This window comes from Armigeres subalbatus, chromosome 3 (genome assembly GCF_024139115.2).
Source record: "Armigeres subalbatus isolate Guangzhou_Male chromosome 3, GZ_Asu_2, whole genome shotgun sequence".
Taxonomy (NCBI): Eukaryota; Metazoa; Arthropoda; class Insecta; order Diptera; family Culicidae; genus Armigeres; species Armigeres subalbatus.
Window position 1 is genome coordinate 281,809,168 of NC_085141.1, and position 21,439 is coordinate 281,830,606.

At 43.8% G+C, this 21,439-nt stretch overlaps 1 protein-coding gene across 4 annotated transcripts in view; it reads left to right on the forward strand.

Moving 5' to 3' along the window:
- LOC134224646 (uncharacterized) overlaps positions 1 to 21,101 on the forward strand; it is a 60,558-nt gene extending 39,457 nt beyond the window's left edge. For 2 of the 4 annotated variants that reach the window (XM_062704111.1, XM_062704110.1), the window contains exons 2-3: positions 7,602 to 7,923; positions 18,523 to 21,101. In XM_062704111.1, coding sequence (XP_062560095.1) covers positions 7,613 to 7,923; positions 18,523 to 20,884 — 2,673 coding nt within the window. In that variant the 5' untranslated portion in view covers positions 7,602 to 7,612 and the 3' untranslated portion in view covers positions 20,885 to 21,101. Of the gene's footprint in view, positions 1 to 6,341; positions 7,527 to 7,601; positions 7,924 to 18,522 lie in introns of those variants that run through there. The other 2 variants (XM_062704113.1, XM_062704112.1) reach the window with 2 other exon arrangements.
- Positions 21,102 to 21,439: the final 338 nt, after the last annotated feature.

Below are 21,439 nucleotides of genomic sequence, written 5' to 3' on the forward strand. Positions count from 1 at the left end.
CATCATAGGAGATTTGAACGCTTAGGTTGGCCAAGAGGAGGAGTTTAGACCGACTATTGGGAAGTTTAGCGTCCACCGGCTGATGAACGAAAACGGCCTACGACTAATTGATTTCGCCGCCTTCAAGAGTATGGCCATTCGCAGCACCTACTTCCAACACAGCCTCCCGTATCGGCACACCTAGAGATCACCACTGCAGACAGAATCACAAATCGACCACGTTCTGATTGATGGACGGCACTTCTCCGACATTATCGACGTCAGGACATATCGTGGCGCTAACATCGACTCTGACCACTATCTGGTGATGGTTAAACTGCGCTCAAAACTATCCGTCATCAACAATGTTCGGTACCGACGACCGCCGCGGTACAACCTAGAGCGACTGAAGCAACCTGATGTTGCCACTGCATACGCGCAGTATCTCGAGGCAGCGTTGCAGGAAGAGGGTGAGCTCGATGGAACCCCTCTTGAGGACTGCTGGAATTCAGTTAAAGCAGCCATTAACGACGCAGTGGAGAGCACCGTCGGGTATATGGGACGAAGTCGACGGAACGATTGGTTCGACGAAGAGTGCAGACAGATTCTGCCGCGCTGCAGCAAGGTACCCGACAGAACGTGGAACGTTATAGACGGAAGCGGAGACAGCAGACCCGCCCTTTTCAGGAGAAGAAACGCCGCGTGGAAGAAGCGGAGTGCGGGGAGATGGAACAGCTGTGCCGTTCTCAAGAAACAAGCAAGTTCTATCAGAAGCTCAACGCATCCCGCAAAGGCTTCGTGCCACGAGCCGAAATGTGCCGGGATAAGGATGGGAGCATCTTGACGGACGAACGTGTGGTGATCGAAAGGTGGAAGCAGCACTACGAGGAACATTTGAATACAGGCAGTGAAAGTCAAGGCAGTGGAGGAGATGACTACGTCAGTTCAGCTGACGATGGAAGCCAACCAGCCCCCACCTTGAGGGAAGTTAAGGATGCTATCTAACAGCTAAAGACCAATAAAGCAGCTGGTAAGGATAGTATCGGAGCTGAGCTCATTAAGATGGGCCAGGAAAAGCTAGCCACTTGCCTGCACAAATTGATAGTCAGAATCTGGGAAACTGAACAGTTACCGAAGGAGTGGAAGGAAGGGGTTATATGCCCCATCTACAAGAAAGACGACAAGCTGGAGTGTGAGAACTTTCGAGCGATCACCATCCTTAATGCCGCCTACAAAGTGATATCCCAGATCATCTTCCGTCGTCTGTCACCATTAGTGAATGAGTTCGTAGGAAGTTATCAAGCCGGCTTCGTTGACGGCCGCTCGACAACGAACCAGATCTTTACTGTACGGCAAATCCTTCCAAAATGCCGTGAATACCAGGTTCCAACTCACCATATGTTCGTTGATTTCAAGGCGACATACGACAGTATAGACCACATCGAGAAAATTATGGACGAGAACAGCTTCCCTGGGAAGCTTACCAGACTGATCAAAGCAACGGTGGATGGTGTGCAAAACTGTGTGAAGATTTCGGGCGAACACTCCAGTTCGTTCGAATCGCGTCGAGGACTAAGACAAGGTGATGGACTTTCGTGCCTGTTGTTCAACATTGCGCTAGAAGGTGTCATGCGGGGAGCCGGGTGTAACAGCCGGGGTACGATTTTCAACAGATCCAGTCAATTTATTTGTTTCGCGGATGACATGGACATTGTCGGCCGAACATTTGCAAAGGTGGCAGAACTGTACACCCGCCTGAAACGTGAAGCAACAAAAGTTGGACTGGTGGTGAATGCGTCAAAGACAAAGTACATGCTTGTGGGCGGAACCGAGGAAGGCCCGCCTGTGAAGCAGTGTTACGATAGACGGGGATACCTTCGAGGTGGTCGAGGAATTCGTCTACATCGGATCCTTGCTAACGGCTGATAACAATGTTAGTCGTGAAATACGTCGCTTCCAATCCGGCAGGTACGAGACGGCGGCGTGGAGGGCAGCGAGCGAGATGGGCAGACCAGGTGCAAAACGACTTGGCGAGCGAGGGGCGTATTCGAGGATGGCGAGATGCGGCCTCGAACCTTGTATTGTGGCGTCAAATTGTTGATTCAGTGTTATCTGTTTAGATGCAGACTAAATAAATGAATAAATGCCTTTCGCCATACTGATTTCCGAAAGTTAACTCCTAGTGTGCCGCTGTAATCACACTCAAAGTAGGCGATTCATTGACCAACATGAACAGATGAACAGCGTGCTGTGTGTAAACTGATGTTTAAACTTCCACGTTCAAACCCGTGTGTTTGAACTTGGGCGCACACTCGTGTTTAAACTGGGTGTGATTTTGGTTCGGTTTAGAACTTGGTTTGGATCTAGTATGCATGTTTGAGTACAAACATGCACACGGGAAAACTGCACTTGTTTGAATGCGGTTCATGTTTTCGTGAAGACTGGAAAGGAATATTTTTCCGCAAGAAAACATGAAAGTTCCATTTACTTTACACAGTAGGCGTTATTTGCGTTGCGAAATTTTCTACTTGTCAGCTCCGTAGGTACCGCTCAAGGAATTTCAGTAGCTGAATCATTCCTCGACCATTCCGTGTTCTATCTACTTGCAAAGTACTTTTGAAGTCCATAGGGTCCGTCAGCACGCCAGTGATGAGCCTAATGATTATTAAAAACACTTTAATAAAAACTTAAAAAAAGGTCAGCACGCGCACGTTCCTGGAACGTCCTTGCACAGACAAACAGACGTAACTCTTCATACAAACTGTTCGAAAAAATATCGTCACCCGCTTTTCAGAAAACACTACTGCCATCTGTTATCAAAATCGCGAGACACAGAGTCGGCCATGATTATTTCCCATTTGACGTTTGCTCCTAACGCATACATCTATATCAATTATCATCATCATCGTCATCAACACAGAAAACATTCAGCAGCATATACACTAATCAAATGTCAAAGCGATTGAACACTAGCGCCTCTCTTGCCACAATCGCGTAGCACAGATGTATTTCAAATCAACCGTTGAACACGTGAACGATGTTGAAATGGGAAGTGTTACGTCTGTTTGTCTGTGGTTCTTGTGTACCGTGAGCGATGTTTTTCGTTAGTGTTGTACAAATTATTTGAGAAGAAATGCATTCGAACTGGCTTGATGGCCTCATACAGGGGTTAGACAAAAAGGTTGAGATAGGTAAAATTATGTCGAAATTCAAATCATCATAACTTTGCGTACAATAATCCGATTTTGATAAAATCAGGACCATCAGAATCGGACGCTTTTCTAGTATACTGCCACCCTGCAAAACCTAAGATTGGTCCTTGGCCACCGTAGATGTTTCGGGTTTACCAAAGGTATGTTCAAGATGCATTTTATCAACTGCTTGTCATTTTATGTGACGTTTACTTTCATCATGTTTTATGCTTTCTCTAAAAACTAGAACTTATATGCCGACCAGTGGTGGCTGTAGATCGACATTCCATCAAAACTACGCAGAGATATGGCCATTTCCGTAACATGAGGCCATTTCCATAACACGGTTCCGGTAACATGAAGAAATGATAACAGATTGGAATAATGCAAATATGGGTATCTATCTTCATGGCTTTGCGAGACGATGATTACAGAAACATTTCCAGAATGATAGTGTCCACTGCCACCCTTATAGCAGGTTCCAAGGGCCTTCCAGGAGGGGCCGGTTTTGGCACCGTCTGGAACTATGCATATATGGGTGTCAAAATTCATGTTTTCCCAAGACGATGAATATAGGATCTTTATTAAAGATACATTATGGTGACTGTAAGACTCTCTGGCCAATTTGTAACAGGTTCCGGGTGTTCTGCGAAAGTGACATTTGGTCAGGGTGTATGGCCAATCCCGTACCGATTTTACGAAAATGGCCATATCTTTGCGTATACCAAACGAATTTTCGATCTGCAGCCAGCATTGGTCAGCTTTATTAGTTCTAGTTTCCAGGGAGAGTATAAAACATGATGGCAGTAAACGTCAGATAAAACGACAAGCAGAAAAAAAATGCATTTTTAACATATCCTCGGAAAACCCGGAACATCTCCGGTGACCAAGGACCAATCTTAGGTTTTGCATGGGGACAGTATACTAGAAGAGTTTACGCGTCCGAAGGTCCCGGACTTCATCAAAATCGGATCATTCTATGCAAAGTTATGCTGATTTGAACTTCGACAAAATTTTGCCTATCTTAACCTTTTTGTCTAACCCTTGTATGTACTATTTACAAGAAATAACAGAAACTCGATTATGATAATTATCGAGTTATAACTCAGTATCTTTGACAACGAATATCAAATTGGGGTTTTCAAGAAGGGCGATCAACAACGGACCAGATGTTTACTCTATGACAAATCCTTGATAAATGCCGGGAATACAATATGCGGACACATCACTCAGTGAAACAAAACGAACTGTGGCATATAATGATGGAACATGGCTTTCCGGCAAATCTTATTAGGCTGATTCGTCGACGATGGGTGCATCCAAATTGAGCGTCGAATATCCGGTGAGACATCCGATTAATCTGTGACGTTAAATGGATTGAAGCAGGGCGATGCGCTCTCTAATCTGCTATTCGACATAACTCTGGAAGGTGGAAGAGGCTTTCGTGCCTTTTAAAAGGGGAACTGAAAGATTAGGACGAACCATAAACTCTGTCAGAACTAAGTACCTGGTGGCTGGCAGAGATCGTGACAGTTCAAACGATATTGGTTGTCGATAAATTCATATATCGTGGAACACTCGTTACATGTGATAATGACGTTTGCCGCGAGGTAAAAATACGTGTTGCCGGCTGCAAGTAAGAATTTCTACGCTAGCTAGCCAGCTAAAATCTCGCAGCCTACAGAAACAGACAAAACTAGCTCCTTGCGCATCGTTGATTCGTCCAGTCGCTTTAAAGCATGGACGTTAAAAGAAGCAGAATATCGAATTATCGGAGTGTTTGAGCGGAAAATACTGCGCTCAATACTTGGCGACGTGGTAGAAAATGATGCATGAGTTACGAGTTGTACCAAGTGTACACAAATGCAGAAATCGGCAGGCTGATAAAATACGGCAGATTACAGTAGACTGGACGGTACTGCGTATTAGGATCGTTTTGATCACCGAGTGTCTTTACCAAAATAATTTATTGGCTTCTCTCGGTGATAATAATTGTACTACTCAAAGCAAAAGCGAGTAGATGAAAGAAATGAAGATACAGATTCGCTTGACACCGCAAGCGAGCGGCAAGTGTAAAATGAATAGAAACTGAAGATTAGCAGAGGGCCATATGTGAGAACAAGCATTGTTGAAATCGCTGTCATTCTGCCTAACGTCCACCCAAGAACGGCTTGGATAGTGACGTGGTGATCACTGCACCAAGACAAACTGTCTTCAGCATGGTCTTGCTTTGTAGCCAGCGCATCTTACCGCACGGGTGGCCCATTTAAAGAGACATTCTTCTTCTTCTTCTTCTTATTGGCATTACATCCCCACCACTGGGACAGAGCCGCCTCGCAGCTTAGTGTTCATTAAGCGCTTCCACAGTTATTAACTGCGAGGTTTCTAAGCCAAGGCAGCATTTTTGCATTCGTATATCATGAGTATATCACGATGATACTTTTATGCCCAGGGGAGTCGAGACAATTTCCAATCCGAAAATTGCCTAGACCGGCACCGGGAATCGAACCCAGCCACCCTCAGCATGGTCTTGCTTTGAAGCTGCGCGTCTTACCGCACGGCTAAGGAGGGCCCCATTATTATATTTATTATTTTAAAACCACAAGAAGCTTCATAATAATGTTTATTTCCAGCAAAAAACTCAAACTGCATTTATTTTAATATGAAAATTTGCCCTACCTCTTAATTTCCAAAGAAGTTTACTGACGAATTTCCGCAAGGAGAATAATTACAGGTGGAACTTTCGTACATCCTGGAATGATTTTCTTTTGAACTCACGGAGGATTCACTTAAGGAATTTTTGAAGAAATTTAAAAAAAATCACAGGAATTCGAAAAGGAATTTCTGTAGAAACTCTAGGAGAAATTCGAGAAATAATTTTGGAAAACATTCTCACAATAAAAATGAATAATGATTTATTTAAAGATATCCGGTTGCATGTCCTCAGTCTCGAAACCGGTTACAGAATGCCTAAAACTGGCCGTTATTGTTTTAGAAAAAAAAGTTTAAAGTCTTACATAAATCCGGATCCGCTGATCCGTCATGTTCAATCAAAAGACTCTCTAAAACTTCATACTACAGTTGGCGGTGCCCCGCAGAATTAGACTACCTTTTCTCTCCCTACTAGCAGGACAATAGTAGGACACAACATCGCAGTAAACACTAAAAGAACACCCAATAAACGAAACAATATGCAACACCAAGAAATACCAAAATCATCATATGAGTTCATGTTTCATGTTCTTATTGTGCCACTTGAAATACCATGCGCCTCCATATTAACTGAAATATTTTGAAATACAAATGAAATGATATTAGGTACCTTATGGATTATGAATATTGAAATCCCTTAAATTACATATCCTTACAAATTCTCCAAGTACTCTTAAAAGTCGAAATCTCATTCAATCATCATATAATTTTGAGCAAACGGTATTGAATGTGTGACCAGCTCTTTTTAAATTAGGAACATCAAAAATAAGAACTTATTTTTTAATACTTTTGATCGGAGATTTCACCGTAAGCACTAAACAGCAAAAGACTCAATATTTCACTGCAGGTCACTATTGTATGTAAAATAATCACCACGCAAAAAAAGAATCGTTTCCGCTGCTAAACGATCATCAACAATCACCCAGGGAAAATACGTCGATCAACACGTGTTGACTGGCGATCGTTTCAAATGTCGATGGACCTCGAAACCATCAGGTTATCGGAATGGAACGGAGAGGTCCGGAGCGCCGCACTGCATGGAAACACCATTTATCACGAATTGGGGAAAAATTGCACGATGCGCTCGGCGGCGATTGCTATATTTAAATCTTCTGGTGGTGAATCACCATCGCCGGTCCGTCGGCTAACCCAACAACTGAACTGGGCCATCATCGTGCTTATGAGCATCAAAACCACCACCGCCGCGCGCACTACATATGCTGTTGCGCTTCGTCACGGCGACAAGCAACGCGACGACGGTGCGGTGATGCGATGGCGAGATGATGATGGTGATGATGATGGGAGCAACAGAACTCGAATTTCCTCCTCGCTCGACGTGTGTTTTATGACTGCGTTGGGATTGCTGCTGCTGGGCAGCATCGTCGGTGTTGTTGTTGCGGGTGGAAAACCGAGAAAAATGCCACTGACCAATGTTTTGTTCTATTTTGAACCGATATTATACACGAATTTTCTACGCTTCACGAGACTATGTGGGTGCGTCTTCGGCCACTCCCGGAAGGCAAAAATGGATTTCACCGTTAGAGGCATAAGTGCTGCTGCAAACTGTAGTTCTACGAGCAGAAGGTAGTTTCTAATTTAGTAGCGCGCCGGTTGGATATGGCCCTTCATTTAGTAGATAATTAGGTCAAATTCATGAAATTGTGTTTCTATGATCTGGTTCAAAATCTAATTAATAAATGTTCGTTCTTCTAATTGCAGTTGGCGGGAGTATGCAAGACTTCACCAAGGAGGAATTTGGTCTTCTTGGTGGAAGTGTTGTGAGCGTCGATAAGGACCTGTCCAGCCATAGCCAGCATTTCAATGTGCACATACACGGGAATCACCATCATCAGTCACTGCATCACCATCACCACCACGGGGTGATCGGAGGAAACATCATTCCTGAGTCATCGTCGATAGCCGACGAAATTAAGCTTAATCAGAATGGTGATCTGATTGAAACAAACGAAAGTAGCAAACTGGAGGAAGCAGACCGAGATCTGTATCCCTGGAGCACGAACAATATCGGAAGCCAATTTCTGTAAGTTCCTGTGTTATGATTTTGAATTATTATTATAAAATCGCAGACAGCTTTAATACACGGCTCGTACAAGTCTGATCGCAATCCAGAGCCATGCTCGCCAAGTTATTGTACGACATTCTTGCTAAGTGCCCGGTCCACTTAGGTCGTCCGATTTTCGCGATATGATCGATGAATGCTTTTCAAAGGAGCTCAAGCAATTCATGACTCCATCGTCTCCGCCATGTGCCATGGATATGTCGTAGCATTGTTCTTTCAAATACACCAAGTGTGCATGGGTCCCTCAAAAGCAATGCCCAGGTCTAATCTAGACCAACATTTGAAAAGGGCGTAATAGCCAAAAATTATTCCTTCTGATTCCTCGTCCACATATATAGCTATATATGTAGACGAAGAAACAGAAGGAATAAATTTTGGCTGTTACGCCCTTTTCAAATATTGGTCTAGTAATATCCGGATCTTATAATCAGCGATACAAAATCGTAGTAGGCATTCTTTTAAGTTTTTTCTTTCCATGTACCAACTCTCAGGTACCAACATGCTTAGTTTCTCTTTGTAGCTTTATGTAAGCATCCTAATCCTTTCAAGATATTTACGTGTAGAGCGTTAACTCCCCACCCCATTAGTGCATTCGTTTTTCGGTATGTTGTTGAAACTAGAAACAGCCATTTCCAAAAGCGTTCGTTAGAACGTGGCTACCCCAACTGGCATCATGTCGTTTGGCATGAGGCCGCCATTTGAGATAATGCCATTTGGAATAACGAGTTAAATAGCCAGGAATCATTTGGCATAATGAACGTTTGGCATAAAATACATAACAATCATAATTAAATTAGAGCATTCACTGGGGTCACTTTTTACGCAGTTTATTTTTGGTTATTTCTGACCTTTGGATTTATTGAGCTTAACTCACAAGAAATCGAAGGAAAAATCAAGTAATATTTGAACAATTGTGGAAATTGGGGTAGATCGAGAAAATGATAAACACTGTCTGCGCAAAAAGCGAACCCAGTGTAATAACCATTTGGGAAAAAAAATAATTCTAAAATCTCCGCACCTATTATTCCACACATTTTTTCGGCAAAAATCTATGAGTTTAACTAATGGTGTTTATGAAAGCACACACAAGCACTCTCCACGCGAATTACAAATGAAATCTTTAAACAAATGTAGTTTATACGAATAACCCATTTGCAGTTTTTCATACAAAATAGTCAACTTTGGAGCTCTAGATCTTGAATGCCCGTGAATCGATTATGCTGAAAATTTGACCAGAGCTCAGATACCTAGAACATGAATTTTATTTTACCTATGTCTCGATCCTATTGAAAAATATTGCGGTGGAACTAAAACAATTCGTTTAGCAAGCAAATATTTTTTAAATAGCTTTAATTCTATAGGTTGCAGACTAACGACATGTTCAGCAAAAATGCATATTTTGGTAATATAAAAAGTTTGCTGAAGATACCAGTACACCAAGAGTTGTAGATTTCAAAATGTTTGAAAATCAACTTTTTGCCAAAAAAAATCATGTTGGTTTTATCGCAATATTTGTCTACCCTGTGAATGAATACAGTGGAAACCTAGCTATGGTAAAATTCCAATCGTCATTTTCTTCTAAATCGTCATCTAAATCGTCATTTTTCGATATCAAATCTTCGTATTGATTCACGACTAACTTTTCAAAGGGGTGTATGTGAAAATGGTTCAAAAATATTCAAAAAGCTGCACAGCAAAAACGGAATGTTCGATTGTTATGATTTTTTCAGCAAAGTTAGACAACTAAATGGTGATTATTAAGAAAATGTACACAGTAAAAAAAAATGCGGTAAAGAATATTATTTTTGTCACAAAAACTCAAATATTACAAAACCCTATCTTTTTAAGAACGTAATTTTTTTAGGGAAAACGATCCATTATATAAGCTATCTACCATAAAAATTTGGTGAACTAATAAACAAAAAAGTTATGACATTTCAATTATTTCACAATTTTTAAATTCAATAAAAAAAATCCGTGTGATTTTTTTTGAGAATCGCGGTTTGATGCTGATTCTATTGTTAGGGCCTTGTGTGAGTTAAACAAGCATTGAACTCAATAATTTTCAATAACCCTGCTTGCAAAGCAATATTACTTTTGACAGAAATCGAATTATTTTTGAGAGATTTTTTATTGGTATTTCTGGGTAGCGCCAGCTATTATTGGCGCTTTGATGTTGCATGAAGAAGAAGAAGCAGAAATATGATAATTAAAAAAACATCGACGGGAAATCATACGAAGAAGTTTTTAAAACTCTTCTTAAAAGTTCTAAAAGAAATTTAATTAAAAACGGTAAGCAGTACGGGGTTGGACTTTTCTTCTACTGTATAATAAACATAATATTTCTATTCAAAATTTTATTTTGTAATATTGCACTTAAACACATTATAAGAAAAGTCCAACCCCGTACTGCTTACCGTTTTTAATTAAATTGCTTATATATATATATATATTTTTTTTTTTTTGAGAAGGTTTTTAAAAACTTCTACATATGGTTTCCCGTGGAGGTATTTTTGATTATCATCTTTCTGCTTCTTCCTCTTCGTGCAACATCAAAGCGGCAAATATGATCGAGTGATTTTGTAATTTTTGAACTGTTATTCAGGCCGATTCACACGTGTAGCACTTTTTCCGTTTTTATTTTCGTTTTTTTACCCTTATGTGAGTGACGATTTTTCCCACCGTAGATTGGTGACGGGGTACCCAACCGCCTTACTATTGGCATTCATATGTCATATGTGGTATGTGTAAGTGTGTATGTTCGTGTGTATCGCTGTGTGTTTTTTTTTCTTCCTAAACAATGGAGGGGGAATCTGCTCAACAGACATCCTGGGTTGACCAGGAAGTGCGGGGTTAGGGATCACCGAGGGAGGCAGGACTACATCCCCGACCCGCTAAATCGTTTCCATTGCCGCCAAGCCCATAGTCCCTTCGGTACAACCAGAAAGTAATGCTTCAAAGGGGGGCCAGTGCACAACGCACCCTCGAGGTTAGCTGCGTGTCCTTGCAGCACCGATCATCGTAACTCGCTTTTTTAGAAGAACACCATGGTATCGTGCCAACGCGTTGCCGGCTTTCTAGGTGGCCTTACCACGCCCTATGTCCTCGGAAGGTGGGAAGGGTCGACTTCGCGCCTGCTTCCCTCTGCACGACTGGTATCAAGAATGATGATGCCGCGTGCAAAGGATCGAGTTCGACCACAGAGCATGACCACCGGTATGACCCATGAAGCCGACTCCGATCCCTTGGATTACCTCTTATTTACGCCTGAACTAGCCATCCTTGAGTCCACGCGCCACCTTCTGTGTAGCTCCGAGGCGATTTGGGCGATAGCCGATAAAACGGCGTTCCAGCCAACTTCATCTACTTTACACATCCTCCAAACTAGGTTGTCCGGGGTAGTGTCCAGACCGCCGATAAAACGGCGTTCCAGTCAACTTCATCTTTACACATCCTCCAAACTAGGTTGTCCGGGGTAGTGTCCAGACCACAAGTGGCAAGCATGTGGTCACGCATTGCGCGAAAACGTGAGCACACGAACAACACGTGTTCCGCCGTTTCCTCTAAACCTGCGCACACCAAACACTCGGGCGAGGCCGAGCAAGCCAGCTGCGTTACCTGTACTTTGATTTTGCAGCACGCTTAAACGCCGGGCACATCGAACCCCCCATGGGGTGCTTGCTGTTCACAGCTTTGCTGGAACAAATCAAACAATTGGGAGGGTTCGTGCAGCATTGTGCCTTATGTCCCTCCAATCCGCAGCGTCGGCAGAGATTGCTTCTGTCAGGGCCTTTGCAGTCCCATTGCTTGTGCCCCGGTTCCAGGCACTTGAAGCAAACTTCGGGTTGCTCGTATATTAGCACAGGGCATACCGACCATCCCACCTTGACGCTCCCTAACTTGACTACCTTGGAGGCGTCCACTGCAGATAGCCGAACCAATGCTACCTGCGTCCCTGCCGGACCTTTCCGTAGCCGAACGGCTGCGGTGGGCGTCTCCACTTCACACTGTCGCCGCAGTGCCGTGACGAGCTCTTCGACTTCAGTGATCTCGTCCAGGTCTTTAACCCTCAGATTCACCTCCGTCGTGAGTGCCCTCACCTTGACCGTCTCGCCTAGGACCTCCTCCGCCAACTTCTTGTAGGCGACGCCCTTTTGCGAGACGCCCCGCTTCAGCTCGAGTATCATCTCGCCCAACCGGGTACGTCTTATTCGACGTACGTCGGAGCCGAGTTCACCGAGCTTGACGTCACTCCTCATCGCCTTCAAAACATCCGAGTACTTAGCCTCGTCCGCCGTGATGACTAGGGCATCCCCCCTGGAGCGATTGGCGCCTACCCTAGACTTCTTGCTACCCTCATTCGCCTGGGCCTTCTTTTCGGCCCTTGACGTCTTCAGTTTCCTCTTGTTCTTGACCAGGGTCCAGGAGGCGTCATCCCCCTCTATTTCCCTGGTCTGGTGCGGCTGAGAACTTTCAGCCTGCCGTAACCCCTTACCACCGTCTTTCCTGAGTGGACGGACCTTTCCAGGTCCTTCCTCCCCCGGTTTTGGAGGTACCTGACCGGGGTTCAGCTTCCCAGCCCCACTACCCTTGTTCGGGGTAGTAACCCTCCGCGTTTTGGAGCGGCAACCAGGAAGCTCATCCCCTGGAGACTGTCTCCCCCGTTTTTGTGTCTGCTCCGTTGGAGCAGTCACCGCCGACGTACCCGCAAATATTTGAGCGTCAGTCTGGGTAGACTTTGGCACCACCGTCTTCGCAGGCACGCCTTCGGTCGATTCGACCTTGCCCGAGTCCGCGAATCCTTGGGCCTCAGTCTGGGTAGACCTCGATTCCACCGATTTCACGGGTTTACACTTGGCCGTCCCGACCGCCCTCTCCAGCTTGGCGTCCAGCATCGACTTTCAAAGTTTCTGCAAGCTCCTCTTGAGGTCCTTGCTGATATTATGCTTCGATGACGCAAAGTCGATGATGGCGTCCAGCTGTTCCGTCGCCACCTCGAAGGCCAAAAGCCCATCGCGTTTGCGGTTCACAAGCCATGGGCCGTCAATAACCCCTACCGGCGTTTTTCTAGCCGAGAGGAAGGTTGAGTGACCCACGCTGGCGCTGCGCACTGAGCTGCCGACTATTGCATCTGGCCTCCTAGACGGAGACCTGAACAACCTACCTCTTGCGAAGGGGTTGTCGCTTACACTACTACCACTAATTGAAGAATTGACTTGGTTTTCCATTTTGGTCCCACGAGTTGCTCGGGAAAAGAGGTCCACCACGCCAGAGCCCAGCATGACGCGGTAATGGACAATTACTGTGGAGGGTGCCCAGGTACCCCACAGGCTCCGTTAAAGGCCTAGCTTATTATTTCACCCCCCTGGCCATGCATCCCCTCGGCACGGGTCGCTTGACGCCTTGGGATTAGGGGTTAGGGACGATGGTCCCGGTTTAACTCGCAGTGGCCATGGGGAGGGGTCGTCAAGCCCTTGGACAAAGTCCCTGCTGCCCCCATCGCTGTGTCTGTGTATGCGCATGTGTGTGAGTGTGGTTTCAGAGAAGTGTGTGTATTCAGAGGCCACTGGGTGGTCACCTGGAAGATCCGGAACATCCGTAAAAATTGTCAATACGAATATTCCATCGTAAAGCGACGGGATGTTTTAGAACCAATTTCTGCCGAACCCTGAGTATGGAATTGGCGTTTTGACCCATATACGGACCATTGTGTCCCCTGGGTGGTCCTCTGGAAGACCCGGAACATCCGTAAAAATAAACAAATCGAATATTCCTTCGTAAAGCGACGGGATTTTTTTAGAACTATTTTCTGCCGAACCCTTAGTATGGATTTGATGTTTTGTTGACCCACATACGGACCACTGGGTGGTCTCCTGGAAGATCCAGAACATCCGTAAAAATGGTCAATTCGAATATTCCATCGTAAAGCGACGGGATTTTCTTAAAACCATTTTCTGCCGAACCCTGAGTATGGAATTGATGTTTTGACCCACATATGGACCATTGTGTCCACTGGGTGGTCCCCTCGAAGATCCGGAACATCCGTAAAAATAGCCAACTGTATTCCAAGCAGAAATTCAAGCAAACTAGAATTATAGACATCTTTGCTGTGGAATGTGGTCCTTCCATAATTTTTGAAACGCTAGCAAACCTAGCGGTAGAAGTCAAGCTTTACTGAAAAACGCACATTAGACAGAGCAGCATTGCATGCGTTGCTGTCTCTCTCTTTCGCCTTGGTTATACGGGAGTGCCGTTCGTCAATTGTTGATATGATACACAAAAAGCCTACATTTAAATTTGCAGTTTGTTATACAGGCCGGACTCGATTATCCTGAGTGTTGGAAAAAAAATTCAATCCGGATAATCGAGCCGAATAATCGAGCCATTTTTTGGTGTTGCTGAAAATTTAACTTTTGCTTAAATAATCTTTATTTTGGTTATATAACATCTAATAAAATATCCCGTTGGTCCGTTCATGGATTCTGACTACCGTTAGAGGTCAGCGCCGATCCAAAATTCGTCGGTGGCAACGTTTGTCATAATTTTGGTCGGCGATGGCTTGACGATTTTTTTTATTACGTTCGTAACGCAAAGTTTTTTTTTCAAGATATTTTAAGACATTAGACGGTAGAATCCTTTTAATTTCCCCGGAAAAATCTAATGAGCATGAGATTCTTCCAAGTTTTTCGAATTTTCAATAGGAATTGCTCTAAAGTTTTCACGGGAATTTCTTTGAAAATTTCACGGGAAATTGTTTAGGAGTTTGCCTATGCCACCGGGCATACATGCTTCGAATTTAACAGAATTTCCTTGTGATTTTTAAAAGTTTCACAAAAACTGTTTCCAACGGAATTTCATTTTTTACGGAATTTCTTTGGATTTCTTCGTGAAATTCCTTATGTTGTCTATTAGTAATTCTTCGAAAATTCTACTAGAGAATTTTCAAAAGACGAAGGATCGGTTGGTTGAAAGTCATTTTACCGGATACCACATGGCCAAATAATACGTTAAGCCGAAAGCTATCTAGCCGAATTTCATTTTTCCGATACGGTTATTATGTGGAAAATGGTTTGGCGGTACGACCAAATTAGTCATTTGGCCGAAAAAGTCAAATGGTCGAATACCGAAACGGTACCCTAGCAGCACACCTATTTCATATAGGTTACTGTAATTCATATGTGACTAGATTTAGTCACAATGAAGTTGCTGTAACCACTTTTGTCTAACTTGTGCTGCTCGGGTAGTTTAGCAGGAAGGGCAATTCGACCGAAAATGTTATTCGGCTGATCGGATTATACAGCGAAAAACATCGAACAGTTCAGCCAAACGCCATTTTCGAACAAATGAGCTGTTGGAGCAAACGTCTTTTTCGGAAAAATTATCTGTACGGCCGTATAATCTTCACCCGTGCGTCGCAAACTGTTATCAACCTTATATCACCTCGTCCGGCCAAGCAGCATTTTCGGTGAAACGATTTTTTTTTGGCAGCTCGGGCAAGCAACACCATACACACTTAAATTATTTTTTAGATCTCGGCAAAATTTTTGCCGAGATTCCAACAGCCGAGATCTCGGTAATATTTTTTACTGAGATTCGGTAATTCCTTTACCGAAATTTCGTCAATAATTTGCCGAAATTCGGCAAAGTTGATTTTTTGCCGAGATCTCGGTAACGATTACCGATGACTCGGTAAAGTTTACCTAAATCTCGGTAAAAAATTTACCGAAATTCGTCGAAGTTATTACCGATATCTCGGCTGTTGGATTCTCGGCAATCGTTAAACATAGAATTTTAAGTGTGTATGTTCATTTCGGCCAAATGGCCCTTTTCTACCAAGAGACCATCTAGGCCTTTTTGGCTAAATGACCTATTCGATTAGATGACTTTTCAATCAAATGACCTGTTCGGCCGAACGACATTATCGGCCATATGTCTATTTCGGCCAAATGATTTTATGCCAGTCGAGTTTCGGACATATTTGGCCAAACAACAAACAGCCCTTCCCCGTCAAAACATTTGATTTCAACGTGAAATTCTGTGGATTTCAACAGGAAATTTACGCAGGTAATTCTTCGAGATTACCATAAGGGAAATTCTTTATAATTTACCCGGGAAATTTATGGAATTTGCATTGTTAGTGGCGTCAGTCGTCTAAGCATATTTGCAAGCCATGGAATATTTGTTTGATTCCCGCCCTAGTAAAGAGAAAACATTTCGTGAAGAGGAAAACGCTCCACTTGTTCACTAGGTGCTGTGTGAATATCCTATCCGTTGTCTAATGCTAAGTGATAAGTATTCAGTCTGTTGTACAAGCTCTGGTCAAAGATGGTGATCCTGTCTTTCTTTCTTTTAAATTCTACAAAAAGACCTTCCTAGTTTTTAAGGAAATTTACTCAGAATTTCAACGGTATTGTTTTCGCGATTTCGAAGGATATTCTTCAGAATTTTCATTAAAAGTTCTTAGTTTTTACGAGAAGCTTTTTCGATTTTGAATGAAAAAATGTAAGGAATTTTCAAGAAAAATAGCCTTTTCACGTGAAATCCTCTGGAGTTTCAACGGGATTGCCATAAATTGTCGAAGGCGACGGCGCACACCTTTAACCACCGTGTGGTCCTCTGGGAAATCTGGAGCATCCCAAAAATTAAAACTCCTAAATTTTATCGTTAAGCACCAAGATTTTTCTGATGCATTTGTTTTTGTATTATGAGTATGCACTTAATGTTGTGGTTTATACATGCTGTGGCTTTCCAAAATTCCGGAATATTCGTGAAATAAAACAAAAAATAATGATTTTCAGTACATAGCACCATTTGACATTCTAACAACGGAATTTATTTCATTTGATTCATTCAAACTAAGGCCTCTGCAGTACATTAAATTCGTCTACATTCAGCTCGGTCAGTATTTGCACGTCACCAACTTTGTAGTCCACGAAGGGACCTCAAATCGAACCACCTTGCTCTATGCGCCCCTCGCCTTCTTGTCCCCTGCGGATCCCTATCAGGAACCATTCGGGTCAATGCGGTCCATTCGGGCACATGATCCATTCTGGCAGGTGGTCTTTTCGGGTGTTTGTCATTCGGGCGAATTAAATTCCGGTTTATGTCATTCGGGCGTTTGTGATAAAACCGCATCCACATAGCACCACATCCACCATCATCGAGATGAATAACGCCGGCCCTCGTGCGATGATCGCACACTTTCATGAGCCCAAAGATACCTTCACTTCTCTCACTTCCTTTCTTGGTTTATCTCCTACCTCCACACTACTCACGTCACTACATTTGGTAGCGGGCTCCTTCGCTTTTGCACTTCACACCTCCTTCTCCACAGTTTCGCCGTTGATACTGTCTCAGGTAATTTGGTGGTGCTCTCGACTACCCCTAGTCCCTTCACTGCTGGAAAGACCATCTACGCTTGAGCTGACCTCGGACAGGTTTAACGGGCGCCGTCCCGAAAATGCTAGCAAAATGGTAATTCAAGCGCTCTGGTCAAGGGTTTTTACCTGGATGTTTTCTTCAACTTCTGCCGCTTCCACTGTCTCACAAAGTCTTTAACTTTTCGTATGATTTTCAAAATGGATGTTTACCCCTGTCAAATTAAGCTGTCAAAGGGATAAAAATGCCTAGCAATGGCGAATCTCCTTTCCATACCTTCTAATTTTTAATTTATTATACAGAACACAATACGCAACATCTTACACATCTCGAAATAATAGACACAATACTTGTTACACACCAGTCGAAGGCATGGACAGGGAATAACGAGAGCCTTATTTCGTAATTCTACACTGACAAAGTGCAGATCTGTAGTATGTCATCGACTCTTGCTTCGGAGTTATTGGAAGACATAGTCACATGCATATAACACCACTTTCGAAGAGTCGTCATACACTACCAAACGAAACCATGAATACTGTACTTTGCCAAATCAATTAGCTGCTTTGAGGATCCACGCGACATGGACATTCTCACTACGGAGAATGTTCTTGTTTGGCGACTATACATGCAATCAATTCCCGGGTTCGGCTTGTTTCAAATTCCCAGTAATCGATTTTCCAGTAAATTCACACGTTCAGGCATTCTGGAAGTCCTGATCGAATTCATTTTTGCTTCCGGCAGCACAACGTTCTACTCAACAAGCTGTCACTCTTGAAGGACGATTAAATTACATCAGTTTATCCTGGGGTCGACGAAGGAGTCCGTTTAGTTCAGGACAGACTTTCATGCGGCGTCGTAATAAAGCGCCCATGAACTTCGCCTTGTACTGCTCCACGAACTTCTCCCATAAGATTTTAAAAAGTAGCTTCTAGATGGCTTTCAGTAGTTTAATCTCGCGGTAATTACAACAATCCAGCTTATCCCTCTTTTATAAATGGACATACCAATCCATGTACTCCTCTGAACCGGCATCTTCCTCTCAAAATTTGGTATATCATGCATGTTTTAATCAACACACACTGCTCTATTTTTAGTGATGTACATGTTTAATGCTGGAATAACGGTTAATTCAACCCACTGTCTTTATGTACTAATTATATGTTCATGTTTCTTTTTCAGACGCAGTTCGGACGACCCACTCATCTCCGGAGGCACCAACGACAATCAAAACGATAATGAGCTTAGCGTTGCTACCGCATCCCAGTCAATGTGTTCATCACCCACTCCTCCGCCCACGCAGAAGCATCGCAACAGCATTGTCGTACCTACGTCGATCCTGTCACCCGAACTACCCGATACTCCGATATCGCCGCTACCCGCGCCACCAAAGCAGTCCGGTGGCCACTCAAATCGCCGTGGGGCTACACCCGGTGGCGCTGGCCGCCAACGGCGTAAAGGACCCATCAAATTACGGTTCCACCACCAAGCCCTTCCACCAGAATATCTGGACCATTATGAGGCGACCCAGAACATCGCAGCTAAACGAGAACAACAACAGCAGATGCAAAACTACTCCGGTACACGTTCTAGCAGGATGGAGAAGCAAGCAGAACAGGAACGTGAGGATCGAACCAACGAATCGGTAAGAAATTGGCTACAGAAAATTTTGGAACTTCAAAAGGAGGGCGTTTCCCTTGCACCTGTTAAAGATGAAACGGAATCAACTCAACAGAATGCATCTCCTGGAGCCCAAAGAAATAAAGTCATCAGCTACAGTGATTTGCCTTACATGGGAGAGATGACTTTGGAAAATTCGAAGCCACGAAGAGGTAGAAAGCCAAAGAAGGCTGATATCTGCCATCTGATATATAAAAATTATGGCACAATCTTACCGGGAACGCCAAAGCCAGAATCTTTACAAGAAAGGCCAAATAATGGACATCGAGCGCAAACTAGGAGCAGTAGTTTACTAGAAAGGCGTCTTATGTCCAACGAAAAAACTCAACAGGATGGAAAGGGAAAACGGGAAGAACCTTTAAATCTTTGTGTCAGAGATGGTGGAGGAGATTCTTTAGACGTATCAAGTTCGGAGAATGAAAGTGATGAAGTATATGATTCTTCCTGTCCAACACCCATCATAACACCTACCGACATCAGCACCGATCAACTACTTGCTACAAATATGAAAATGTCACTGCCAAACCTGCACAACACGAGTGCAGCAACACCCTCTAGTGTAGATACTCCGTCCACAGCAGATACACCGCCAGGGTACATGTACTGGCCAAATATGGGCGGCTTCATCCATCCTATGGCCCTATACTATCAGAAACTAGTTGATTCGAACAATGCGATAACACCTGGTCAGTCAAGTTCATCTACTCCCAATTCAGTCCCCAGCACTCCTACTGAAATACTGAACCCCAAACTACCAATTTCATCCACCAACTCAACTCCACCGCCCCCATCATCGGTCGCACCTAAACAAGAGCCACAGCATACACTGACTCCCAAACCGATTTCCCAACTCATCAAGCCGGAGAAACCCTCCAAACAACAGTCAGACTCACAGTCTTCGACCAGCAAAAGCTCACCACCGACTCAGAAACGAAAACGATCGGCTATTTTCATTCCGCCAGTTCCGGCGGAAAACAGTACAAATCCTGCCACCGAAGTTAGCATTTGCAAGTTCAAGTTCACTGGCGGGGCGAAACCGTGTCTCCAGGAGAAGAAGATGCTCAGTGTAGACTCCGGTGGGAATTTCCGATACTACTCCGGGACGGGGGATAAATCAATGCGAGGTTATGAATTCTTTCCCCGCGAAAGTCTGCAACAGAGTAGCCTCCATTCAACAACCACCACTGGAGCATTCCTGAACACGCCTCCGGTGGAAAAAATAGCTTGCGATCTGCCGCCTCCTTCGTTGGGGCTTAGCAACGACATTCTACAGATCCCGGAATTCCCTAGTGCTGCTGGTCTGACAGGGTTGACTACCGCGGGAAATTCTTCCAACCAACAGCGTCGTCAGCATGCGTCGGAGTACAATGAAGCACGACGTGCCCGACGACGTTCACGGCGTTCGTCCCAGCGTGAAACGTTGGAGAAAACATTCAAGGAAAAGGGATTTCTCATCCAAACCCAACAAATGCAATCGGCTGAAGGTGCGACCTATTGTAAGTTTAGACAATTACGAAAATTTACCCGCTATCTCTTCCGAAGCTGGAAAGACTACCTTCCCGGAGACCTACAACAGCGAACATCACCCGGAGAACATCCTCACGATGGGCTGCCAATGAACGCTGCAGCCAGCCTACTCTTGGACGAGGACAGTCCTTTACTCGAGTATCCCAGTCCTGGTATGTTCAGCGACCGTAGAGAACGATCCATGTCGTCGCCGTCATCCGTTTCAACCCCACCGCCGGATATTTTACAACCACGATCAGTGCGAAGATCGAGAGACTCATCACCATCACGGTCTCCATTGCCCAACTCGTCAGCGCAGTTTCATTCCACTTCGCTTACCAAGGAACGTCGGAGCTGACAGTTAGGGGCCAAATAGAATGTTATCATCATAAATATTGTTGCCAAAGATTAGTTACTAAGAATTTACAGGCTAATTAAATTTTCAGAAAGTTGTATTTGATATAGTAAAAATAACAACGATCATTTAATGAGAGGAAATTCTAGTCTTTTATTTTTAAATGTTCTCTTTTTCTAATTTTAAATAAACAATTAATTTTATTTCACTGTTGCCATAATTCGACTTATAATTTACTTTGTGTTGAACGATACTAAATAAAGAAAGAAATAACATTTTATATGATAAATATATTTGTTTCTTATCAAACACATGTCCGTTTTCCATGTTTGTTGAGCTCACTCGAATTCAACAATCTAGATTATGATCAGTCTCCAGTTCAAATTTCTTACCTATCACATAGGTAGAAAATCTTTCGACGGCCAAACTAGCGCAAGGGCTTTCTTCTCTGTTTGGAAATAGCGTCTTTCTGTGGCTGACAAGCTTTCCCGGCTATCGCCGAACTGAACCAGTACAGCACCCAGTCCGACTGGCGATGCATCAGCAATCACCCGAGTA